The sequence below is a fragment of the Microsporum canis genome, genomic scaffold, assembly GCF_000151145.1.
Source record: "Microsporum canis CBS 113480 supercont1.9 genomic scaffold, whole genome shotgun sequence".
NCBI classification, from domain to species: Eukaryota; Fungi; Ascomycota; class Eurotiomycetes; order Onygenales; family Arthrodermataceae; genus Microsporum; species Microsporum canis.
The window spans coordinates 576693-602192 of record NW_003299161.1 but is presented as its reverse complement, the minus strand read 5'-3'; the positions used below and the strand labels follow the sequence as shown (position 1 = coordinate 602192).

General features: G+C 48.9%; 10 protein-coding genes and 1 non-coding gene across 11 annotated transcripts; 6 read left to right on the top strand and 5 right to left on the bottom strand.

Moving 5' to 3' along the window:
- Positions 1–670: 670 nt before the first annotated feature.
- Positions 671–1101, bottom strand: MCYG_08689 (uncharacterized protein; the record flags this gene model as incomplete). Its single annotated transcript, XM_002842812.1, has 2 exons — positions 671–796; positions 904–1101. 2 exons carry the CDS (start codon positions 1099–1101, stop codon positions 671–673), a joined length of 324 nt encoding a protein of 107 aa, XP_002842858.1.
- Positions 1102–1729: 628 nt separating this feature from the next.
- Positions 1730–2866, top strand: MCYG_08688 (conserved hypothetical protein; the record flags this gene model as incomplete). Its single annotated transcript, XM_002842811.1, has 1 exon — positions 1730–2866. One exon carries the CDS (start codon positions 1730–1732, stop codon positions 2864–2866), a length of 1137 nt encoding a protein of 378 aa, XP_002842857.1.
- Positions 2867–2961: 95 nt separating this feature from the next.
- On the top strand, positions 2962–3057 carry MCYG_10582. The gene has a single exon. It is a non-coding gene; the product is annotated as a tRNA-Leu (tRNA).
- Positions 3058–3272: 215 nt separating this feature from the next.
- MCYG_08687 (conserved hypothetical protein) lies at positions 3273–4238 on the bottom strand (the record flags this gene model as incomplete). Its single annotated transcript, XM_002842810.1, has 3 exons — positions 3273–3290; positions 3356–3493; positions 3531–4238. The coding sequence occupies 3 exons, from the start codon at positions 4236–4238 to the stop codon at positions 3273–3275; spliced, it is 864 nt and encodes a 287-aa protein (XP_002842856.1).
- A 624-nt stretch (positions 4239–4862) lies between these two features.
- On the top strand, positions 4863–5450 carry MCYG_08686 (pterin-4-alpha-carbinolamine dehydratase family protein; the record flags this gene model as incomplete). Its single annotated transcript, XM_002842809.1, has 3 exons — positions 4863–5093; positions 5165–5227; positions 5295–5450. The coding sequence occupies 3 exons, from the start codon at positions 4863–4865 to the stop codon at positions 5448–5450; spliced, it is 450 nt and encodes a 149-aa protein (XP_002842855.1).
- A 127-nt stretch (positions 5451–5577) lies between these two features.
- On the bottom strand, positions 5578–7937 carry MCYG_08685 (uncharacterized protein; the record flags this gene model as incomplete). The annotated part of the gene is made up of 3 exons (XM_002842808.1): positions 5578–6474; positions 6535–6735; positions 6807–7937. The coding sequence occupies 3 exons, from the start codon at positions 7935–7937 to the stop codon at positions 5578–5580; spliced, it is 2229 nt and encodes a 742-aa protein (XP_002842854.1).
- A 1037-nt stretch (positions 7938–8974) lies between these two features.
- Positions 8975–12147, bottom strand: MCYG_08684 (conserved hypothetical protein; the record flags this gene model as incomplete). The annotated part of the gene is made up of 9 exons (XM_002842807.1): positions 8975–9429; positions 9485–9586; positions 9612–9787; positions 9847–10039; positions 10095–10311; positions 10377–10762; positions 10822–11428; positions 11488–11925; positions 11983–12147. The coding sequence occupies 9 exons, from the start codon at positions 12145–12147 to the stop codon at positions 8975–8977; spliced, it is 2739 nt and encodes a 912-aa protein (XP_002842853.1).
- Positions 12148–13729: 1582 nt separating this feature from the next.
- MCYG_08683 (glycosyl hydrolase family protein) lies at positions 13730–15614 on the top strand (the record flags this gene model as incomplete). Its single annotated transcript, XM_002842806.1, has 6 exons — positions 13730–14011; positions 14086–14145; positions 14204–14558; positions 14628–14747; positions 14815–15207; positions 15505–15614. The coding sequence occupies 6 exons, from the start codon at positions 13730–13732 to the stop codon at positions 15612–15614; spliced, it is 1320 nt and encodes a 439-aa protein (XP_002842852.1).
- A 1116-nt stretch (positions 15615–16730) lies between these two features.
- Positions 16731–19666, top strand: MCYG_08682 (copper radical oxidase; the record flags this gene model as incomplete). The annotated part of the gene is made up of 5 exons (XM_002842805.1): positions 16731–16775; positions 16833–17656; positions 17717–17850; positions 17908–18929; positions 18992–19666. The coding sequence occupies 5 exons, from the start codon at positions 16731–16733 to the stop codon at positions 19664–19666; spliced, it is 2700 nt and encodes an 899-aa protein (XP_002842851.1).
- Positions 19667–21732: 2066 nt separating this feature from the next.
- On the bottom strand, positions 21733–23463 carry MCYG_08681 (siderophore iron transporter mirB; the record flags this gene model as incomplete). The annotated part of the gene is made up of 1 exon (XM_002842804.1): positions 21733–23463. One exon carries the CDS (start codon positions 23461–23463, stop codon positions 21733–21735), a length of 1731 nt encoding a protein of 576 aa, XP_002842850.1.
- Positions 23464–24080: 617 nt separating this feature from the next.
- MCYG_08680 (uncharacterized protein) lies at positions 24081–25070 on the top strand (the record flags this gene model as incomplete). The annotated part of the gene is made up of 3 exons (XM_002842803.1): positions 24081–24225; positions 24293–24685; positions 24889–25070. 3 exons carry the CDS (start codon positions 24081–24083, stop codon positions 25068–25070), a joined length of 720 nt encoding a protein of 239 aa, XP_002842849.1.
- Positions 25071–25500: the final 430 nt, after the last annotated feature.

Genomic DNA, 25500 nt, shown 5'->3' with positions numbered 1-25500 from the left:
TCTCTCGCCGGCGACTTAGCTGCTTCATAGATTCTTGAGCAGAAATCAAAACTAATCATGCTCAGTTTAGCTCAGCCGGGCCAATAGCAAGTTTACGCCTCTGGGCACGGCCTGTCTTCTCATCTCCCTGGATCCTAGATGCTGGCCCTTCTTCTGGCGTCGAAAAACGTCACAACTCACAGCGTGTCGAGTTGAGTCCATAGTATCATCCAATTTCGACCTAGCCGGTCATATCGTCGCACTCCGCATCAGCCACAGTCTAACACAGCCTATACGGTGTAATGTGTGATGGCTTTTTTCCCCCTTACCGCGGTATCGGTTTGCCGCTTGCCGTCCGTCAGCCTAAAGCTTGATCTGTGTGGAGAGTGCTTGCGCCAGGCTTATATAAGGGAACTTGCTCCGTGCAACAGGCGGGAAAGCAGGGAGGTTATCTCCCCTTTGACCCTTGGTCTCCAGGGTAATAAAAAAAAGAGTATGAACCGCTTACGGGGATCTTCCGTAGCACACTCCTTCACGGGTATTTATTGTAACCATAGGCGTGACTTATAATATTCCCAGGGCTTATTGATTAAAGAGCTTAAATACAGAGTAAAATTGCCCTGTATTAGGAAGCTTGCGGAGTGCAAGGGTGCCGTATCGACAGGGATGGGTTATATACCTTTTACAATATTTATATGTGTAGTTGGACATCAACATGCAAGCCGAACCGTGAGTAGGAGAGCTCAAGCTTGCCTTGAAATATCGACTTCAGAGTGGCATTTAATTCTAACCCGGAGTTGATGACAACTTCAAGGAGCTGGACATCTAGAGAGTATAACTAAACAATCTCAGTCAAACAGGCCACATGCTCAATTTGTTATCGGTATTGTTAGGTCGACAACGCTCTAGGATATATCGATTAACCGCTAGATAATCGTCAGCGGCGCCGACGTCGAGGAAGCCCATTACCTCAATACGGATAAATGGAAGGCATCTTTGCAGCCATGGATGCGTGCCAAATATAACCAGTTCCACCGCCGCCAACTGGTGCGGGCCCGCCCTTCTGGATGAGTAGCAGATCCTGACAATGCTGGATACTTGAAGGTTATCAAGTTTGGCCATGGCAGCTTCAGACCTGGAGGCCACAAGCGGATGGTTCAGGGTGCCGTCCAGTCCCACTTAACACGGATGTGCATTGAGAGAGCTATCGGGAGCGTCCTAAAGGACCAGATCGCTTCTCAGCATCTCATTCGCGGCAATGCTCTATAGGGAGTTATACATCGTGGCTTGAGATGATTAAGATACCACGCGTTGACGTTGCCGTATGTGCCAACGCCGCCTCTTATAGGTCTATTAGATAACTAGTTAATGAATAGCCAATAAAAGTGCAGAATGCTCACCAATCATATAATTTACATTTAGGACAATAGAGGCCGGGATTCTTCACCCAAAGGTTCCCCCCTAATTATTATCTTGATATGTCTAATTCCTCCGTTTTCTTGGACCATGTAAGGATACTCCGTATAACTTCTATTTTGATAGGCAGATTTCAAAACACTCCGTCACTCTCGGTAAAGGCCCATACGTCAGTAGCTAGCGTCAACCGAAGCTGCCGATCCTACAACTCAGCCACATCCGTATACCATATATATATAACAATGCAATATAACTTCCCAGTATCATTTCTGGATACGGGAACAAGGATAGAGCACAGATACAAACGGCCATCTTCCTTGCGAGGAATATCAAAATGCAACTCAAAATCGACGAGAAAAAGCCAGGAGAGATCACCGTGTTCACCGGTGCACAACGGCCGGATCTTCTCGCTCTCACGAGCAAAAGCGACTGTCCCCTTATCTTCCTCTGGCCTGAGTTCCTGGATGGCGGCATCACGACCCAGCGACATTTCGAGAAACTGTACGACCTCCCTCAGCTTGCCGGATATCAGCTGATCGCCGTGCACACCCTCGACGGAAAAGAGACCGTGGTCGGCAGCGGGAACTCCACCCCTTTCTTCTGGAGGGAGCTGGCGGATATCGGGAATGATAGCAAATCTGTGCACTTTGCCAAAGTTCTGCAGACCCTTCCGGACGGGGGCTTCGACACGATGCTCGCCCGAGGAGTCCACCAGGCGATCGCCCGAAGGGGTAAGAAGAAGGTAGCACAGGGAGCTCTAACGCACGACCAGGTCCAGGACATGCCGACCTGGACACTGACAGAGACACCCAATGCCCTGTCTGCCTTGTCTATCGCCGTCCTTCCCGCCTGGAGGAGCTATGGGGTCGCAGAGATGCTCATCAAGACAATGAAGGAGACCGCACGGAGAGAAGACATGGTAGCACTCGTCGTGCCGTTACGGCCCACCCGAAAGACGGAATTCCAGGACATCGACATGGCTGAATATGTCGAATGGACCAAGGAAGAACGCGAGACCAGCGGTCGCCATCCAAACGAGGAAGTCGGAGACGTCACGGAAGATATCAATAAAGAGGCCAATGAAGGGACCACCGGGGGGAAGACTGGGCAGGCAAAGGGTACCAATGGCGGGTTGGACGGACAACAGCCACAGCCAGCATTCGTCCCCTTCGACCCCTGGCTGCGCAAACACGTCCGTCTAGGGGCGCGAATGGTCAAGATAGCGCCGTTCAGCATGACCATCAGCGGCAATGCGGCGGAGTGGGAGCAGTGGTGCTGCATCGACGTCCGCCAGCGTGCAGAGGAGGCGATGAAGCTGCGCGAGAGTGCCTGGGTGCCCGGCAACAAGGAGACACCTGTCATCTTCAAGCCCAAGGGCTGTCTTGCACCCATGCGGTACTACCCAAGCAGAGACGTGGGCGAGTACCTCGAGCCAAACGTCTGGCTCTTCCACTCTCTCGACCGGTTGTAGATTACATATGTAGAGGACTCAAGATATAAACGAAAAGCTGGCCGTCTATAAGGATGTATCTCAGGCAGCCACCGGCCTAAGCTAGCACCCCTTAAGGTAGAGTGGCCGAGCGGTCCAAGGCGCTGTGTTCAGGTGATTTATTAGTCATCGCAGTATCGAAAGATGCGTGGGTTCGAATCCCACCTCTATCAGTCTTATTTTTTTTTCCATTCTGTTAAACCCTTCAATTAAGACGAGATATAGATGCTGAAAGGCGGGAGATATAAACTCTACTATATATTAATAGACCCTTCTTTATAACCATGGTCGACATCGACCCCTTTTAGATATAAAGTCGATTTCGCAATGAATAAATACACACTTTCCTGAATTTCAGCTTCAACGCAAGAGTTGGGGGAGAAAGACCTCATACTTTATTAATACACTAAATATTTGTAAGTGATATATCACTGGTTTTCTTCCTTGCTAATTATCGTACTTAGTGCTTACGTTTGATCGCTTCCATGTATCACGTTCCTTGACGATTTTAAAGGTTCTGTCTTTTCCAGACCTTTTCACAAATCCGCCGTAGTGTAGCATTCGTGATAATGATGTCATGCTCGTTTGGATTGGCTTGCTCTCGACCGGCTATTTTCGCGAATGGTATAGTTAAATCACCGCTAACATGGGTGACACCGTCCAGTCGAGTAGCAGTCACTTCCTCCATTATAACTCCTAATAGTCGAGAAGAGCGTAGAGCCCGTTGGTCCTCGGGGTAATGTTTCTCCCAGCGATGAAAAGTGATATTGGGTGTTCGGCGATTAATTTTTATTGTAATAACCAGTTCAGTCTCCGACCCTTCTATCCCCAGCCACCACCTTGCATCGATGGCGAGCTTCGACCGCTTTTCAGATAGCCCTGCCTCGACAGTCAAGATGGGCCAGTCGTGGCTATCTAGTACAAAGCTACCGTCTGGTTCCTTCGCGTGGCCATTAGATTCAGCTCTAGCACTTCCACAGTCATCAATGTCATCCCTAAGGCCCATTTTGTCGATTTCTTCCTTGATTATAGACTCCAAGCCTCTTGCAGCAATTTCATGTGGTTTCCAAACCATCGTCTCGAGTATTAAAACACCCTCTGGTAGATTTGCAGTTATCTTGGGGCCTTTATCTCCATAGATGTGGTCAAAGTCTTGAAGGATTGTGGGTGGTATATTTTCTACTATAAGGAAGGGGCTCTGGGAATCATCTCGATAGCACGCCATGGCACGCTTCTCTGCTATTCTTTGAAGTAACTTCATACCGGTATATTTAATTCGAGGCGTTGCCCCAGGTAATCCTGTCGTTATCTTCGTCGCAATACCTTCTAATGCTATTTTGTGTGGTTGAGCCATTTTGGACACGAAGAAGAAGAAAAGTAATCTGCTCTCTAGTATTAAAGAGGATTGAGGCTATATTATAACTGGTTACTATGATGTCATAACTAACAAACTCTACTTAAGAAAAGTGCCTTCGTGCATCGGGCCATTAAATATAGTGGTTCCAAGCATTAGTCTTGCAGATACACGAGGGCTTGACGATATATTGCGTTATAGACAATATATCTGAGTTCGAGACTTCGAACAGTAAGTCTCTTTCAGTCTAGCGAGTCAACTCCAGCAGAAAATTAGGGGTTCTCCTGATAGCGACAGATCTCCCCCAAGGGCTGCATTTTCTGAGTGCCAAACACATCCGCCCTCACTCGACAAAAGAGACTGAACTAATCATCATCAAACGGTTATAGGATGATGGAAATGTGTTCATCTTGTAAGTTGATGTTGTTGGTCGCATCGATTTGCGATTGGTCAGAGTCATGGATATTTTAACTGACTCTGAATTATTCTATTGGTTAGAATTTTTGACTGCTGATTGGTTAACTACAACATTTTTCTTATTAGTAATCAAACCTTTAATAATAAAAATAAACTGTTTTGACATCGCGATTCACACTTGATGCTCTCCAGTTCGGGGAGAGGAAGATGATGATCACTGCAGCTCGACTTTACCCTGCCAGGGCTCTCTTCGCTCGGCCAACCCGTATATCATCATGCCTCTTTAGCACTGCCACGACGCCGGTTGTGTCTCAAGGCGTGAGCGAAAGCCGACTGACAGACGAGCTGAACCAGTTGCTTCAAGCTGGATGGACTCTCGACGAAACTCGCTGCGGCATTGAAAAGGTCTATTATTTCAAAACATACACTAAATGCCAGGTAAGCTTAGGCATATTCGCCTGGGACCACGTTAATTAGGTAACTGACAGCTTGGCCAAACATGTACTTAGGACTTCTTCAACACTGTTGCCATTCGAAGTAAAGCGAAGAATCACCATTCCGTCATGACGATTGTAGATATTACATCTTCCTGATCATTAAATGCCCTAGACTGACCCGCTAACTAACCTGCGGCTCTAGAAAACCGGCTCTGTCCATGTTCACTGGACAACCCATCATCCGCGTGGGCTCTCGTTGCAGGATACCATTATGGCTCGATACTGTGATGAGCAGTCGTCATCCATTGGGACTGTGGAGCAGAACCAAAGCAAGAAATGCCATCCTACACCGGCATAGATGGTCTCTAGTCGCCATAGTTTCTTTTATGCCCATGACGCGAAGTCAATCTGTTTTTTTGAAAGTGCCGGGTTAGGCTTGTTTTCATTGCTGTACTCTGCATACACTGCTGATTTTACACGTATTTCTACCTGAACATTTCAGTCTTTGTATATAAGTTTATCCTGTTACTTCCGCCGCAATACTGAGTATTGTTCCCGGAGCAGAATAAACTACAATCCGCCTCGGCTTTCAGAGTGCTCTCTGGGGACAGATTGGCTCCGCAGTAGCACTCGCTGAAGTATTCAGTCCCAAAGTACTTCGTGCCGTTGCAAAATGTGGCACATAGTTCCACCGTCATCTTCTCGTTGTACACGAAGCTGTCTGACAGCGCACGAGCGCTGGCCGAATCGTTGAAGCACCCAGAATAGTCGTAACCTGGGATCTGGGGGTTGGTTGTCGGAATCCATGTGTTATCCTTATAGATACCAACGCGATAAGATGCACCACAAGTCTCAGAGTTGTCACCGCCGCAAGGCTGGTTGCATTCAGATTCGGGTGCTTGCATGGTTGCGTTACTCCTTGAGTTCCCGCAATAGCACTCGATTCCATATTCAAGGCCAAAAAACTGGTAGCCTTTACACAAGCTGGAGCAAGCGGTAACGGTCATGTTTCCGTCTACAAACGCAGCTCCTGTGAGTGTCCTAGACTCTGGGCTATCGGTATAACATCCGTCAAAGGTATAATCTGGCACAGTTGTACCGTTAGAGCCAAAAGGCACGCACGTCGACCCTAAGTCAGCGGTGTTCTTGAACGAATCCGATACCGTTGCCCCGTCGCTTGAGAGGGAGATGTCGAACTTCGTGCTGGATTTAGACACAGCTGCGAGCGAATAATTTCCAGAGTAGAGTGTATATAAACCAATGGTCGTTTGTGATAGCATTGGTACCGTCTGAGTCGTCAAAGCAGGAGTAACACAGCAACTCCGTGGTATTTTTTTAGTAACAGAGAGGGTCACTCTGGGAGAATTTGCGGTGTCTCGGACCTTGGAGCCATCAGCTTATGTTTTATGATAAATATATCGAGGGTGGGTAAATGGCCATACAGCAGCTACTACGACAAAGTTACCAGGAATATTGTCTCCTAATACACAGCTCTGCTTAGGCTGAAACATGATCGTATCCTGAACAGGATATCCGGACCCATTGTTGTCATATATAATGGCCTCCCCCGTGTTCAAGACTATCCGTACGTTGAACCGGGAGATAGATGTCTCTACTGGGACACTGGTAGAGAATCCGTAGAACTGGCGCCATTGTCAGCATTAATACTAGCTAGTTGAAAATAAAAGGGGTGGAGCTGGGAGGAATTGGTTACAGCAAAAGAATCATCAAAGCCTTCAGCGGCGCCCTTGTACTCGGTACTGATGATACAGGATCCGCAGTCTGAGCCTCCGAGGCGGTCTTTATACACAATCTCGGCCTTTGAGATAGAGGTAAGCGGTCTGGTGGTGGTTCTAACCCGGATTTCGCCAGAGAAATCGATCGTGCTGCCGTTGCCAGCCAGAGAGAGCTGCAGTCTGCTCGGCTTCACCTCATAAGGCTCAATTGGAGCCGTCAGATTAACTCCTGATGGGACAACTTCTATCATCTTCTGCAGTACTCTGGCGCAAGTAGCCTGAAAGGTTGTTGGGTCAGCCAGCGCCGCGATAGTAACATTCCGATCCGCTGTGAAGACTTTTGTATCAGAGTCTCGAGAGTTCCTCTTCGCAGTCATGCCGGTAAGGGGGTTGCCTGTCACTCCGCCAACAAAGTCTGCTGCTATCCTCTCGTCAAACGCGATGGTTGAGTCAAACAGCTGAAAGTCATTTGGCACCGTCCCCGGAACAGTGATCTGAGGGAAGTTCGAGGCATGAACTCCCCCCATGGTATGTCCGCACGCTGTGACAGCGATCATGTCCGAGACATTGAATCCCGTCCGGGCAAACTGGTTAATGAATGTTCCCTGGGAGTTCTCAGGCTGCGGCACGCCGAATGCGCCCCGTTCGGTTGCATCGATTCTCCCAGCCCTGATCTTTACAACCGGGCCGCCGCAAGACCGCACAGCAGTGTATATCCCAAGCGCAATCAAGTCAGCCATGGACGATCTCGGCGAGAAGAAGGGCGTGAAAGTCTCCAACGTCGTATTGAACGCAGCTCCTATATTTTCTCCCCCATTCCCGGCAAGCTCATACTGGATGGATGCGTCCAGTCCACCAACACCTGTAAAAACGTTACCGGTAGCCATGTCATGAAAAGCAGTGCGAATCCACTCAGCAGACGCAATCCGAGACGGTCCCTGCTGGGAGAATGAACATGGAGTGACGCCGGCAGAGAATCCTCGTGCATGGTAGCCAGTGTTGAGAAACATGAGATCTTCTAGCTCGTCGATAGCGGAGGGCCATGTTGGCAGAGCCAGACTTCCGGAAAGAGCAAAAGCTGTCCATACGATGGCCCTGGGGTAGGGCATTTTGGTCTCCTGGGGATGGTCTCTTTTCTCTCCAAGAAGAGTCAGTTCTATTCTATTATAATAGATCCCACTCTCAGACGGCCAGCTTTCGTCAGAATCAAGCGGCAACCGGCATATATTTTCACTTTAACCGAGCGAACAAACCAGTAGACCCTTGTCGGCACCTGTATACATCCATACCCCGTAGATATATGACTGTGTTGGGAAGTTGGATGTTGATATCGGCGAGCTGCAAGGGATATATGTGATATGCGCGATTCAAGCACAACTATATGCGGCTCGTGAGTAAAGTCGCCCTCCATAGGGATAAACAGTTAGTCGGACCTGAGGCATTTGATAGGTCAAAATAAGTCGAAGCAGCCTTCGGTCGATTTCCTTGCTCTTTCTTTAACCCCTGACCCATGCTGTTTCGGAGATCAAGGATGTCAACTGCAGCTTGACCAAGTGGAGAACTAAACTCTTACATAGTAGTTACATAGTATATGCTATGTTGCATTTTGAGATCTGGGTTTTTTTTTCTTTTTTCTTCTTTTTTAATGCGTTGGCCTAAAATAGTGTCTGCCCCTAGTTTATATCATAGCATATTAAGTGCCAATGTCTCAGGTTACATGCATAAAACTAACATTTTACGCTGGTCAAAGAAGCAGATAGCTAACCGACCGAAGCAATTGTTTTCCGGAGAAAAGCTAGGGTGAATTGGCCTGTCTTAGACGAGCTGAAGCCGCCGTCAGGCTTGTTTCCTCGATGAATGCACGGAGATATACGGAGTACGGAGTAGTTGAGATGGGTTATTTCCTTCAACTGAGGGAGTTATATCACCCATTAACAAAGAATTCCACAAAATAGAAAGATCAAGACACCAAAATACATAATATTTTATGCTACGCTGTGTGAATGTTAACTAGAGCTTCTATCTAATGCATGGGTGTGGGCTAAAAGTGGTTAATGGCAAACAGGAATAAAAAAGACAATTCAACACAGGATATGCACCTCTAAACGCCGTTAGCCTTAAGCTGAGTTGGACCAGAGAACATTAATTAGTAGTTAAAGATCATCAGCGAGGGGTTAAGAAGCAGGGGAAGAAGGGCGTGCAGAGAGAGAGTTACTGCCATGGGAACGACGGCTGCGACCTCTGTGATTTCCCATCCCCTGGGAGCAAAGTTCCCTAGGTATATCATGCCGGCAAGCAAGGGTAGCAGGATCACATAGAGCCACTTAAAGCTTTTGAATATCTTGGGTACCTCCTTGAAGAAGTTGGAGTCGACCTTCTCCTTTGCCGTTGCTCCCCATTCCATCTTGATAGATAACATATGGGAGAGGATCGCCAGACTGAGATGGAACGAGACGCCTCCAAAGAAGATGGCCATCATGGGCATCCATTTGAAGTTTTCGATGAGAGCGGACCACAGGCTCTTCTCTGATAGACGAGACCGAATTATGGCAAGGGTGACATTGCCCAGGAGGGAAAATATCACGATAAGGCTCAGGAGAACTAGAGACTATTAGCCTGGCCCATGGAATGCATGCTTAAGTTAAGGGACCCATACCTTTCCAAGACTCGATATAGAACTTATCCAGGTAGCCGTTAAACCACCCGACCAAAAAGTAGTTGAGGATGGTGAGGGGAAATCCAGAGGCGAGAGCGTAGTCTGATACAAGTCAGCACTTGGAAGCATCGTGAGATCAGGTTTGGCACTGGCTTACATGAAGAAATATATCCCAGGATGGTAATCTTGGATGATAGCTGCATGTTGCACCACAGAAAGGTCATGAAGAGCTTAGTGAATGGGCCTTTATAGATCCAGGTATAGATTGGATTGAACACCAATTCATTACATCCGTACGCGTATCTTTAGGCTGCAGTTAGTACCCTCGCATTATACTATCAGAGTAAAATAGGTAGACATACTTTTCCCATCTTGCCAGTTCATCATAAATAGTCAGGGATACGCCCTCCTTGAACTCATCACCGTGGTAGCTTGCAAGACGGACAATATCACCCGCAATCTGTAGTCGGAGTGCAATATCGAAATCTTCCGAAACATGGCTCTCAGACCAGTAAGCTACATAACCATCGTCTGGCTTGCCCACAGATTGAACGGCTGATCAAGTTAGTTCAGGTAAATGAGTAACTACGCGTTTGGATATATTGCTTACCTTTCCAGCGAAGGAATGCATTGTGTCCGACGAAAGGTGCTGTCTCGCCGCTGCCAACCGCGAAGCGTATGGAAGAGTAGATTAGATTTGTAAAGAACGTAATCCCGTTCTCAAAATAATCACCAACAACCTGCATGACGCCTGTTGAATGCTGAATAATAGCGACTTCTGGGCTTAGAAACATCTCAGCTGCTCCGTAGAGCAAACAATCTACCGGCTAGAGCTAATATCAGTATCACTATACAGTTACTGTTGTAGTGAGAAAGGAGAAAAGGGATATACCACTCGAGTATCCGCATCAACAATGAGGATTGCTTCTCCGATCCGGATATCCCCTGCAGCCCTAATTCGGCTGTCAGAAGCAAGAACCTCTTGTAATGCAATTTTGTAATAGGCTTCTTCTTGAGAAGCGTCTATCATTTCTGTCGTTTCCAGCGTCTCTGACAGCAGGTCGAGCAGCCTGTCTTCCACCTTGTTTGAAACGTTGAGTGCAAAGTTCATGTTAGATGCTTTTTTGAATCTGCCTTTTCTAATGTAGCCATCTTCGTTATTTTTGGGCCGGGAGACCCATCCTATGTTGTTATCATGATAGAAACTGATTCGTTCTTCCCGCTGCTCCTCAGTAAGGTATGCGAGGCCATCGTCATTGACGAAGATAGTTGCGGTTCCTATTCATATATTAGGATATTTTCCTGATATATATGCATATGGAAGAAATTGAGCATACCTCCGTGGGATTCGTAGTAGGATATGGCAGCCTTTAAACTCGTCACTGTCGGGATAATGACTCCTGCCAGAGACTCTGTATAGACAGGCAGCTGAATGGTGATGCGTGGGGGCTTGAATCCCATGGCATAGGCATGCGATAGATCTGGCCTAACAGGGGAATAGAACCTGGAATTCGTTTTTAGCGTCTTTATAGGCCCAATAGCCTGAAAAATGTCAGAGAATATTACGATAACGAAGAAGACGCTGAAAAGCATGAAAATCGGCAAGGATGCAACTAATGCGAATCTGATCCACGACCCATCTACGAGAGATTGAAGTATCAGATTCGAGATACCAAATCCCACCAGAAGCACCACAATCAGGCACATTCCTAGGCCTACGAATATTGAGCTTGTCAACGCAAGGGGCCTATCCAATGACTCTATAGGTTTTGCTGCTTCTTCGTCTGGGACGCGCAGCGGAGTGCTCGCCAATCCGCTGGCTTCCTTGTTCCAAAGTGGAACAAAATTGCGTGTCGATGCAGCTGGTGATCCGATAGAGGAATGTGGAAGAGAGTAGCCTGCCGATTGAGAGGGAGAAAACACTGAGATGCGTGTCCCGCATATCTAAGAGCAAAGATTAGATGTAAGCTGTTTAGAAAGATTTGAAGCAGGAGCTGACATACGAATGCTAGCAGCTTCTCTTCCACGTCCTCAGCATGGACGAGGATCTTTTCCAGTTCATCATGCCAGACTAGCAAGAGCCTCTCCTCCCTTACCAGTGCGACATACTGGAATTTCTTAACGGCACTTGAGGGGGAGCAGGCAATTTCTGCCAGAGACGCAACCACCTGCACCTGGAAACCGCTGGGCAGAACCAATTCGGTCTGATCTAGCTGCAGGATAGAGAATATAATTCTGGTGATTTCGGTTGCCATAGTAAAGGCGACCGCAACATTGATCTTTTGCACTGCACCGAGCAACAGTGGGTGGACGAGGTCAGGCTCGGAGATGTACGCCCCACGGGACTTTCGAAGTAGAAGGCCATGATATTCGCTGCTGGGGTCTGACGGAGGCGGACACCATTTGCTGGTTGCCAGCCTTGCGTGAAGATATTTGATTATCTGAAGCTTGGTCAGGACATATTTTTACATTGGGGTGAGAGAAAGTTGAATTCCTACCGCTCTATACTTTGCATCATCATCAATTCCTATAGGAGTCTGGCTCCCCGACTGAGATATCGGTCGACTGGATGGCTCGGGAACAGATGACAGACCGGACTGCCTTGAAGATGGAGCTGGAGCTGCGGGCTCCTGGTTGCTCGTCTTTGAACGTCTCCAGAACATCCCTGCGATACAGCTATGTACGGGCAGGCATGGACAATGGATAGGGACTGATGGGAGGTGAAATCCCTTAAAAGAAGAAGGGGAAGAAGACGGCCATCTGGGTACACTGCTCCAGGGGATAGGCGAATGCCAACTCAGGTGGACACTCTCTCAGGTAGGCAAATAAAGAAAGAACTTGAACAGAGAAAACGCCTTCTCTCGTCTTCTCGTCTTCTCGTCTTCTTCTCCCTGCCGGCATCTGGAGGCGTCGCCATGCCTCATTAGTTGCTCTAATTCCTCCGTCTGTCTCAGAGCTCTCTTCATCCGGGACATGCCTGTCTGTAGATGGGCTCCGCATCAGCCATGCTGCAGCGGGCTCGAAGGCGTGGCAAAGCCCCGTTGTGACCCTTGCTTGTATACTCCGTATAGCCCTTATCTGAGCTACCGATACACGGGCACGCCCTTTTCCCCCCTTCTCTTAGGTTTCTTTTCTTATTCCTGATCCCCGCTATCGTCAAGAAGAAAGAGAAAAAAGGCGAGGGACACTGGTTATGGCCCATATGCCAACACTACCCTGGCAGGCCAACCCCAGTACCCAGACCTAGAACTGGGGCTAGCCAGCCAAAGATACATCTGTCTCGTCAAGCGAAGGGCAATATGCCTGCAATCAAGAAAGCAAATTCCAAAGGACTGGCCAGCTGTCTCCTGTGCGTCCGGACAGGGTGGAGCCTCAATATCTCAATGCAACCATAATTTATATATGGAAAAGAAGTCAGACTGGCAATTTTATGCCAGGCCTTCCAAGGGTTCACAGGAAGTAGCCGAATAATCCCTACCAGCTGTTCATGGCACAGGGATAACTGGTTGAATGGAAAAAAGGGAGAAGCCTCAGGTCCCCCAGCCCCTCCGCATCGATCTGCCAGCCGGCGAGAAAATATCTTACCCAGCAGTTAACTAAGTAGTTAGCTGATAACTACCGCTGACCACCGGCTCACACGCTAGCTGACGCTGGTTAAAAATGAACTAACGCATGTAATTTGTCACTGATCACAGTCTGAGGATTTAAGGGTGTTGATCAAGATCCGCAGAAGAAAAAAAGAAACAACCTGCTACAACGTCATCGTATTCGCTATCACAACTTCAACGCATATTTCTACTGTAATACACGTGTAACCAAGAGAAGCAATCGAAACGTCGTCGAACACCGTGAGAAGGGGAAATTTTCTCCGTTCTACGGGTTGAACACCGCATTGCCAAGGGGACGAAGGAGTTGTATGGCTGGCCCCTGTCGAAAGGTTGCCTAAAGAAGTCCGAGACAAGCAGTTGAGATTGATCCCCGATCTTGCCAGGGGGGCCCATCCTGGAGCAGAATTATGCAACATCGGACCTTGGCCAACAAGAGTTGGTAGTGGATGAGAGAGATGGGTAAGATGAGAGCCTTGTTTTACTCCCCATAGAATGACTATATACATATTAATGGAACGCCAGGGGTATGAGGCAGAGGGCGAAGCCCAACGTTTAGATAAGATGCATCGAGGAGAACAGAATCTTGGTCAACCCGGAGGACTCTCGGAACAAAGGGCAGTCGTAGAACAGACGAAGGATGGAGAAGACAGCTGTCATTCAGGACCCGTTTTCCAACAGTGCGGCCGCCTCGTTCAGAACTGCTTCATATCACTCGCAGCCGTCGGACAGGCAGCCGGCCAGACGCCAGCAGTTCAAATCATACAGGCTAAATGGCGAGTATGAGCGACCATGGCTAGGAGACAGCCGATTGAAAAGGTCGCGGGTCGGCTCATATATCATCTGGGGGTTCGTTGGCCTGGGGCTGGCAATCAGTGCATATATCAACTTTACCGTCACCCAGAAGGTCTCAAAGCATCAGGTTAGTTGCTTTTTGTATCTTTATTATCATTTATTTAACTAACCATAATGGTCAATAACTAATATTTGTTATAGTACTGTCTTATTCTGGATGACCAATTTTCGTCTCTCAACGAAGACACATGGAACCGTGAAGTCCAGGCAGGTCAACCACCTAGCTATCCTTTTACTTAGATACTAAACGATGGGACAGATTGATGGTTTTGGTACAGGCGCCTTTGATTGGACGACAACAGATGAGAAGAACGCATTTGTCGACGGTGAGGGCCTTCATATCGTCCCAACGCTTACTACGGAATCGACCTCAATCACTCCAGAGCAGCTGGTCAATGGTTACACCTTGAATCTGACCAAGGCTGGTGGTGATGGATCCTGCACCGGTACCACCAACACAGCTTGCTCAATACGCTCAAACAAGACAACTGGAGCAATCATACCACCTATCCGATCTGCAAGACTCAACACCAAGGGTAAGAAGAGCATTCAGTACGGAAGAGTCGAGGTTGTGGCTAAGATGCCAAAAGGGGACTGGCTGTGGCCGGCCATCTGTAAGTTTAATTTCTCGGGATTTGTTTTAAACATGAGCTAACACCAAGGCCTGTCAGGGATGCTGCCAGTGAATGAGACATATGGCGCCTGGCCAACAAGCGGCGAGATTGACATTCTCGAGACCCGCGGCAACGACGTCGATTATGTCGTCGGGGGAAGAGATATCATGTCAAGCTCCCTCCACTGGGGTGAATTTTTCCTCCTTACCCCATTCTCTTATCTTCGTATATGTTTCGCTAACTGCTCTCATCCCAGGGCCAACACCGGAGACAGATTCCTTTTGGAGGTCAACCAGGGGCAAGGCGTTGCGCCGAACAGACTACTCTAGGGGTTTCCACACCTTTGGGATCGAGTGGTCAAAGGACTATCTGTTCACCTATATCGACAGCCCCCTGCAGCAGGTCCTGTACTGGGGCTTCGACAAGGACCAGAATATGTGGCAGAAAGGCCACTACGAGGGAGTCACCGTCAACTCCTCCCTAGTCAAAGACCCTTGGTCTCAGACCGGAAATCCAAACACCCCCTTTGACCAACCATTCTTCCTCATCATGAACGTTGCTGTTGGCAGTAGCAATGGCTGGTTTCCAGACGGCATAGGAGGGAAGCCCTGGACTGACGTTGGCCAAGCAGCCTCAGACTTTTACTCCAGTACGTTATCTCTCTGGCACTTCTCTTCTTCCCCAGATGATTCCTAATCGATTTGGCAGGTCTTGATAAATTCTATCCCACCTGGCCCAAAGATAATAGCCGTGGTATGACCATCAAGTCAGTCAAGATGTGGCAGCAGGGAGCCTGCGGCTGAATCAAATCAGAAAATAATAATAATAATAATAATAATTAAGTTACTCCGTCACTGTGATATCGATTTCCCCCTCGTATTTAATTGTAACCGTGCCAAGCTGTCTGGAGTAGCAATTTATTTTAATGCTTATTGTTATCTTATAGTTGAACCCTTGCGACCCGGAACCAGTGCGCAGGATGCCGGGTGGACTCCCAGTTCGTCCATCAAGCAGCAACAAGATGGTGGAGCTGAAGAGAAAATAGCAAAGAAATAGAAAGCTAATCGATTACTTGCAAGGGTAAGGATGCTAGTGCAATCTTCGCTAGCCTTTTCTCTTCTCGCCTCGACAATGCAGGGATTTTTATATATATAGTTACATCCAATCGACATAATCACTAGGCCCACTAACGATTCTTTCGAGATCGACTCCAGACAGATGAAAAAACGATATAAATCTAAAGCCTCTAGCCGCTGTTTCGCTGAGTCATTCACCAAGGTACGCACACCCAAACTCCTCGCATCTTGACCGACCAGCTGTTGATCTGTATATAACCAAGTGGGTTATGCAACACACTACCACTTTCTCCCAGGGTATACCCATGGTTCTTGGTTGGCTCGGAGCTGCGAATGCAGCGAATGTCATGCATATTGGGATGAAGTTGCACTCACACGAGCCAGCGTTCACCATCTCATCCCTGGTCCGGCCCATCCATGGAAGCTGACTAGAAACGTGGAGCGTTCGTTAGGTTAATTGTGATACGGGCTCTAACCCTCGCCAGTATCTATTATTATTAACAATGCATTGGATAACTAGCTGAAGCGATCTTTCTATCCTGCCTAGGCTAGCTGTGGCCCCCAGCAGCCAATTTCAATGACAAACTGTTACCAGCTACACCCCTGAAAGGGAAATCAAACCACGCTCTCTCTCATCCAACCGGCCCAGCTCATTATCTGCCATTCCTTCACACGTGAATAGTATGTCTCGGACCTCACATATGCATAAGCTCAGATGGCTCAACCATGCTTGGACATCCTACGTCAGCTGGCGAGATGCACTGTCTTCTTCACGGCCGAACAAGAGCCTTGTCGAATTGGGCCTTTCGCGAGAAAAGGTGGCATGACCTCTCGGAGCGGAGAGGTTGTCGCTAAAGAAAGAAAAGTTATAAATTTGGCTCCTCTGGGCAACCTTTATTGCTGTCTTGGAACCTCTTGGGAGCATCTCTACGGGGCTCTGTGAAGTGGTTTGCACAGCTGAGGTAAGGGTAACCCTAAGCTTACCGTTGACTCTCCCTAAGCTATCATATTAGAGTGCTGATTTGGTTCAGTAGCTATAACCCATTGTCCCACCAGAGAGCGGCTATAAGTCCTGCTACTGGATATACCGGGCAAGATGGCTCGAATACTTACTTTCGTCCACATAGCTGGCGTTTTTGTTGTACGTTTGACTCGCCAAAATAGGGACTTTGAAGACGTATACTGATGATAAGGATAGTTTCCGTTGCTTTTCAGGCTTACTCTCGGAGCAGCCATACTTCCAAGGGCAGACGGTGATGTCTGGACTTACCTGGGCTGCTACACCGATTCGGTAGGAGGAAGAACCCTCTCTCAGACCGGGTATACACTAGGCGGTCCAGGAAATATGACGGTTGCCAACTGTCAGGATGGGTGCTCCTCCGCGGGATACTCGCTTGCCGGAGTTGAATACAGCGGCGAGTGCTGGTGTGATAACCAGCTGCGAAACAACGGTGGTCCAGCTCCAGATGGAGAAGCAATGTGCTCGATGCCTTGCAATGGCAACCATGAAGAAAAATGTGGAGGGCCCGGTCGATTGAATCTATACCAAGATACCGCGGTCAAGCCAACAAGCACCATGGTTACCTCCTCTACCCCTTTAACTGAAACTGCATTACCAACGGACACCTCGTCCCCAGAGCCAAGCCAGGGGCTACCAGAGGGCTGGCAGTATGCTGGCTGCTACAAGGACAACGTCAACGGAGGACGTGTCATGGCCAAGCTACTGCCAGATAGCGCAAGTCTCACAATCGAATCATGTATTGCCATGTGTGTCAAGTTGGGGTACTCCGTCGCGGGAGCTGAATATTCTCGACAATGCTTCTGTGACAATTACGTTAGGAATGCTGCCCCATTGGGAAAGGAGTCAGAGTGTTCAATGAGCTGCAGCGGCAATGCACAACAGAAGTGCGGTGGCCCTGATCGTTTGAGTGTATACTCAAAGGGCAATTTGACTGTCCTTCCCATCCCAGTTCCCCAGACGGAAGGGCTACCCGGAGGATGGAAGTATCAAGGATGTCTCCAGTAAGTCTGCATTCATAGGAACACAATTTCAGAAGCCGGTTGAACTAACGCCGTTATTAGAGATAATGTTAATAGGAAAAGGACTTTCCCATATCAGATAGTGGACAAAGCAAATAACAGTGCAACCAACTGCCTCAGCCGTTGCTCTAAGTTTGGATTCGGAGCAGGCGGAATGACATACGGAGAGGAATGCTGTAGGTTCATCACCTAACCATCCCACAGAAAGTTATAACCTGTTGACATATATCAAGTTTGCGGGGACTTTGAGGATATTGCTGCCGCCGGTGCCAAGCTAGTACCCGAGAGCATGTGCAGCCAATCTTGCACTGGAAATGCAACTGCTATTTGCGGTGCCGGCAACTTGATCACTTACTACAAATGGATGGATGCACCGCTGCAGAAATGGAATCGCCCTACTGGAATAGACGCCGGCCGCTATGAGTTTCTAATTGGTGGAGTGCTTGTTCCCCTTATCACAACGGTAGGAATCAATGGCAAAATCACTTTCCAGGAAAAGTCCGGAACAGGTGATCCGAATACTACCGGAGCATACGAGTTTGACCCTGCCTATGATCACGATTTCGACAAAGCCTGGCGCCCGATGCATGTTAAAACGGACATTTTCTGCGCCGGGGGCCTTGTTCTTCCAGACAAGGTTGGTAGGCAGTTGACCGTCGGCGGCTGGTCTGGAATATCAACCCATGGTGTCAGACTTTACTGGCCAGACGGCGCACCAGGAGAGCCTAGCATGAACGACTGGCACGAAAGCCCAGATGATCTAAAGTTGCAGAACGGTAGATGGTATCCTACAGCCATGACGATGTCGAACGGCTCTATCCTGATCGTTGGAGGCGAGGAAGGATCTAACGGTGCCCCTGTGCCGACTCTTGAGATTCTTCCCCGTGTTGGCCCGGTTCTGTTCATGGACTGGCTTCAGAGGACAGACCCTAACAATCTCTATCCGTACCTCACGCCACTCCCAAGCGGTAATATATTTACTGCTTACTATAACGAAGCAAGGATCTTAGATGAGAAAACGTTCGACACCGTGAGAACATTGCCGAACATGCCAGGAGCTGTCAACAATGACGCAGGTGGACGCACATATCCCCTCGAAGGCACAATGGTGCTTTTGCCACAGCGTGCCCCTTACACCGAGCCCCTTGGTGTCTTGATCTGCGGTGGCTCAACACCATACGGCGGTGATGCTTTGGATAACTGTGTTTCCATCCAGCCAGAAGTTCCCAACAGCGACTGGGTGATAGAACGAATGGTAAGCACCTCCACTTTCCCTCGGGCACGAAAGCGTACTGTTTTCTAATAATATTATTATAGCCTTCCAGAAGGGTTCTTACCTGCATGGCTGGCCTCCCTGATGGTACATTCTTGATCCTAAATGGAGCGAAAAAGGGTGTTGCTGGCTTTGGCCTAGCCGAAGATCCTAACTTTGGGGCTGTGTTATATGATCCCTCAATGCCAGTTAACCAACGCATGAGTATTATGGCGAATACAACCATTGCGCGGATGTATCATTCTGAAGCAACGCTGATGCCAGACGGACGTGTCATGGTATCCGGTTCAGACCCGCAGGACACCCGATTCCCTCAGGAATATCGTGTCGAAGTTTTCCTTCCACCGTATCTTCTGTCTGGGGCCCGTCGTCCGACTTTCACTATTACGAACAAGGATTGGGCCTATGGTGGGAAATACAAGATCCAGATAACGTCCGGCAATATGGCAAATATCAAAGTGTCACTGATGGGCATGGTTTCCAGCACGCATGGGAACAGCTTCGGCTCGAGGACTATTTTCCCTGCCATGTCTTGCTCTGGGACTACTTGTACTATCACAGCGCCACCAGATAGCCACACCAGCCCTCCAGGATGGTTTATGTTATTCGTGCTGGATGGCCCAACGCCCTCTATGGCTTCCTTTGTCCGTATTGGAGGAGATCCAGGCCGCCTGGGAGAGTGGCCTGCAACTGGCGGTTTCCAGCTTCCGGGAGTTTAGTTAATAACTAGGAATGCCCCAGTAGATCAGAATCTATATCCTGTCTGCTATTGGGAATGTATTTATGAATGATTATGGCTTGTTGAAGGATAATAATTCTCGGATATAGGTCAATATTAATACATTACAATTAATTTTTCGGATTTAAACATAGCTTTTGTAATCTGGTGCTGGCCTTTGAGCACAAGGTAGAACAATAAGACAATGAGCTGGGAAATAGGCTAGTGTACAAAGGCAAGCACCTGTAGGGCACAGGGAATAGCAGATAGTGCACCGCGCCAATAGTAACAAACGCCGGGCTCGCCAGTGGTGCAGGAACACTGGACACCTCCGGCCTTTGTTCTTTGGGAGATTTAGTTTTCGTTGAAAGAGGCGTCCATGGCCACGCATTAGCTGAGCTCCTACAAGAACCCGAAGCGTACAAAAGACGGATTAAGGCACTACCAATATTAAAAGTGTAGAGTTAACCTCATATACGCTATCGACCTTGACGCCAACTGTATCAATCCATTCTCTCAGCTGTGTCACTGCCAAAGAGTCGGGATCTTCGGTGATGTGGCAAGCGAAGACAGCTCTATATTCTCCGTGCGATAAAGCTGGTGGGAGTACATAGGATGTTAGTGCGGGCGTATCTTCTTCGCGAGTTGGAAATTATAGCCGTACTGATACCGAACCGCTAAGAAATTTGTGCAAGGGGAACTTGGCAAGGGATAGCTTGTAGAAGCGTTCCAACAGCTGGACAAAATAAACCGACTTTGCTTTGCCGCATGCCTCTGCTGCTCCAGCAGCAAGTTTAGCATTGAAAGTCTGGTGAGTTATTTTACTTTCTGATGAACAGAACGCTGTGTTGCCTTCTTATACAGCCGCAAGAACTTCAAAGGCACCGACGGTCGGATATTCACGTAGAGTGGCTGCACCAGTCGATAATGAAAACCACATCAACTGGTATAGATGCTCCTTGAGCAATAACCGTTATAGTCTCGCAAAGGGAGTCAAAACCTCAAGCTAAATTTTGAATTAGGGTTTGCTTTGAACTATAGTCCATGACATGAGTCATTGGCTCCTTGTCCAGCGCAAGGAACCGTCCAGGCAGCCTCAGTGCCGTCGTCCTCAAAGCGGATAGAAAACGCGCTGATGTACTGGTAGGTAGGTTTCTCTGGCTGATGCAGAGTTTGAATGCGTCCTCTAACTGTTGGGCACGGCCTGATCCGTCCATTTTGGCTAATACAAGTTAGAAATATACTCCTATATCGAAAGAGTAGACCACAAACCTGGAATATAAAAGTGATGATCTAGGGGTGCAGATCTAGGAGTGCAGGGCGGCTCGTAGTCGGAGTATCTTCAAGTCGTATCTCGCCGCCCTAAACCCTATGGCTTGGACTTTTGTTTAGCGTCAAATTCTGCCCTTCGGCAAAAAGGCGAGCCCTCTCTGATTGGCGGCGAGTATGTCGTTATGTCTCAGAGAACTCAGCGGCAGGAAGCACGAGGGGGGGAAAATGGTAACAAAGTGGGATAGTGTCTGCTTCAAGGTAGCAAGTAAAACTGGGCGGAGGAAGAGCAAGGAGCATTCACCTGGACTAGCAAAGAGCATTCACCTGCTGTATTTATGTATATAGTATAAAATGTCACTCCGTCATGCTACCATTTTAGGACTAGCGCCGATGTTGGTGACTCGAGACCCACAAAGCCGAACCTAAAATTGCCAAGCTTTCGAGACACGTCCGTGCGTTTCATGTTATGTTCACGTGACCGTTATCGAAGCTGGCTTCCACTTGTAGACGTAACTACTCTGTAAGTGGTACTATCATATTAACTGAGGGCGCCTATCTTGGTGGAAGAGCCTTTTGGCTGCCTAGGCATGGATGGGCGGAAGCTGTTAACTAGAGTAGCTGTGCCATGTAATGTACTAGAATAGAGATGAACGAGGCTTACTCGGCTTGACCGATGCTGTTCTCCTCGCATGATAAGTGCTGCGGTGAAGACATTCGTTGAGAAGAATTATTGGTATTTTATAATCATTATGTAGATATATATGCTATGCTATGAATACAATACGCAGCTTTCGTTTAAATAACCTGTCCCTTGACCTGTTTTATTTCCTTCACGTCAGTGTTCCGCCAGATGGCAGCAGCGGCAAATCCGGCAGCCCATATGGCGGTGCCAGCAGTGAGCATGCTCGACTGCGCGCTAGCATAGGCGCGTTGGATAGCAATGCGGGCCGGCGATCCAATGGGATAACTAAGCTGCACCTCCAACTTGCCGAAGATCTCGAGGAGATTCGCCTGCTCCTCGACGGGGAGGAACTCGAGAAGCTTTGCGGGGAAGACAGACTGCCAAATAGCGCCAGCAACGGTTAGACCAATAGCTCCGCCGATGGCCGAGAACATGGACAGGATTGCAAGAATAGCTGCGATGTCCTGGTGGGATCCGGCGGACATGGCAGCGATCTGGGGGGTGATGATAAGAACTCCGCCGGCGAAAGCAATGAAGATTTGACACATGACGATGTAGCCGATATTGGCGTCTGGCTCGCGGAAATAGATCATCAGGCCCATAAACAGCGTGTACATGGGTATAGCACCGTAGAGAGTAATGGCTTTGTATCGTCCGGTATAACGGATGGCGACGCCGGCAGCAATTCCAGCAATAGTGTTACCGAGACTGTAGATCTGGACGACGTAACTGGCGTTGGTGACGCTGAGGCCGTTAACAACCTGGAGGAAGGAGCTGAAGAAACTGTTCCAGCAGAAGAAGCTGATGAAGAGGACGGTACCGAGAAAGCATGCGCCGACGAGATTCCGATCCAGCAGCAGGGAGAAAGGGATGAAGGTGACGGGTGCGAAGAACTTTTCCCACAGGGCAAAGACGACCATTAGAACGAGACCAAAGACGAGCAGGCAGATGACCAGAGGCGACTGCCAACCCAGGGGCTGCAGGCTATACAGGTTGAAGGGCAGGAGGAAGAAGGTGAGCCCGGTGGTGAGCAGCAGCAGGCCGATGGCATCGAACTGGCGGCAGTAGTAGATGAACGACTGCCAGGCCGTCCTCGATCCCTTTGTCGAGGCCATGGCTCCTTGTTTCTTCGCCTTGAAGTAGTTATGCAGGACGAGGCCCAGCAGCGGCAGACAGAGGACGGGCACGATAATGGAGAAGGCGCCAAAGCACCAGGGCCAGCCGGGCCCCTTGAGGAACGCTTCCGAGATGGGACCGCTCAGCCAGATGGTGATGATGTTGGGCGAGGCGGTCAGGGCGGTCATGAGGCCACGGTTCCGCAGGCTGGTCGTATCGGCGACGAAGATGTTGATGCTGTAGAGCAAGGCGTTGCTGCCAACGGTCCAAAACACCTGCGCGGCGGCGTAGGTCTCCACGTTGGCCGTCGCCGCCATCATGACCAGGCCGGCGGTTGCGATGGCCAGTGAGATCGCATAACCCTGGGGCCGCCCGAAGACATCGAGGATCTTTGCGACGGTCAGATTGCACACTCCGCCGATGACGCTGCTCAGGATGCCCACCGTCGGTGTGAGCGAGTGGTGCTGGAAGGCAGAGGTCACGAAGGGGGTCAGCGCTGCGACGATGCCCTGCTCCATCAGCATCACAAAGTAGACGATCCAGATGAAGATGTAGGCGAGGACGAGGGCGGTCATCGACCAGACCGTTGCCATGGCCTCGACCTGCTGCACACCAGCCTGCACCTCCGTGTCGGTCGCCTCTCCATCCCGCGAGCTGCTGGACTCTGGCTGCTTCTTCTCATCGACAGGCGGCGGCGACACTGCAGGGTATTGGGTCTCCTCACCCATCTTTTCCCTCTTCCTTTTTTTTTGTTTTCCTTTTCAAATCAATATATATTATATATCGATACTCCGCACAAGATCGACTTAATCAATCTTGGGGACAAGGAAAGAATTTGTGGACGAACAAAAGTCGAATCCATGGCTCCAGCAGCAACCACTTTTTATTCCTCCCCCCTGGACGGCCATCCCTGCTGAGGCCAGAGTAACAGAGGAGTAAGCCGGATGAGCAAATAATCAGCTCACTTTATAACGACTTTGAACCATGCAAAGCCGGGATTCTTTCTCTTTTTTCCTTTCTTTTTTTGCTTCTCCATATCTCGAAGCGCAGATTCTTCGGGCCTTTGTTTTTTTTTTTCGCTGCCTGCATGAACCAGTCAATAAAGGCCAATGATAATTAGCTCGATTCACCTCAGGCTCGAGAGTTGGCTGGAATGACATTGTGCCTCTTTAGCTCCTTGGTTGGTTCGTTTGTTAGCGTACTGGGGAATATTTAATATATATATTGGCTTAGGGTTAAATTGACTCCTCCGTGTGCGTTTGGCGGCTCCATAACCAAGCATGGAATTTTGCAGTCGGCCAGCTGGAGAAGAGATGACATATAACATGCTCAAAGACGAGAAAACATGCTCAGTCTGTTTGTCATGCCATCTTTCGATGGAAAATTTCGATGTTATGAACTTGTCTTCCCCATAACCCGCCGGCTAGTGTTAACCGAAGAGTTGGAGCAGCGTCGATGTCGCGGCCATAACACGGGGATGCCGGTCAACAGTCAGTCATATGTAAAGGGGGCAGAAAACAATGACCTGGCGATAGGTTAACATGAGCAGGGAGACAGTGGTCGTGGTGCATGGGCAAGTCGACTGGAATTGCAGGTTATTTCTCGAGCAAGGGAAGGCGGCGACCTTCATATATCAACTATCCGTTCGCCAGGCAGCATCGTTGACTAGCCGGCTCTACCGCGTAACAAAGCTTGACAGGGTAAACAAACTCGAGCGAAGGAGCCGTGGTGGTCTTATCGTCGCTGTTACTATGTACTGGCAGCCAAACGTTAACAGACGCCAGTCTTTCTACAGCAGAGTTAAATCTGCAAGCAAAAAATGCAACGGCTTCTGTCAGGGAAACTTCACGTTGTTGGATGGTTTTATACTGATGGCAGCCTTAGACGATGCCGAAGGTATCATATTGTACTGTGCTATCTTGGAAGCTGTGTCTACGGAGTACTCTGGAAGTATCTATCCCAATACTCCCATATGAAGCCGCCGGTCCACCGTCGCAGTCTAACGCCTCTGATTACATAGTATGGAGGAAGGTCTTCGCTTGGACGGAGACGGAGATGCCCTTGTAATATACTATTGCACAGGTACCTTGATCACTCAGCAAAGGCAGCATTCTCCTGCGAAGCCTCTGGATGCCCAGAAAGCTGAAATGTAGCGAGAATGTATACGGCATGCCCGTCGTATAGCACATGCAATACCTCTGGCATCGAGGGTGAATGGTTGACAGTTGTTCCACGGACAGAAGGAACAGCAACGTGTGCCGTGCTTCAAAAGATGAAACCCCCAGAGCCGGGCTCCCATCGCAAATATAGGGTCGGGATGGTTGCACACGGCTAAGTCCACCCTGCCTTACATATGGATGAACTGGCGGACCCCATACGCACGCACACACACAGGTGGTGGAGGTAAGGGAGCCATCCTGGCCGCCATCGTATCCAGGTTGCCAGTGAATGGCTGCTGACAGGGCGATCAACCAGTACTCTTCATCAGTCATCATAACCCCGTGTTGTATAATCATCGTCCTTCCTGAATGGGATGTTCAGTCAGCGGATAGAACTTCCTGCTAGGTATATTTATACGTACATACCTGCAGCCTTGTCAGCGGCCCAGATGGCCCGTATAGATATGCAGTTTAGGCGCCCTCCACTGCGTATTAAAGAGCCAGATTTTTCCGACCAAAGCACATGCTTGTGAGTTTCCGGGCTAGCCACCGAAGCGGGATCCAGGGATAAGGGAAAGAAAACAAGGGGGGGGCGGGAAGCAAATA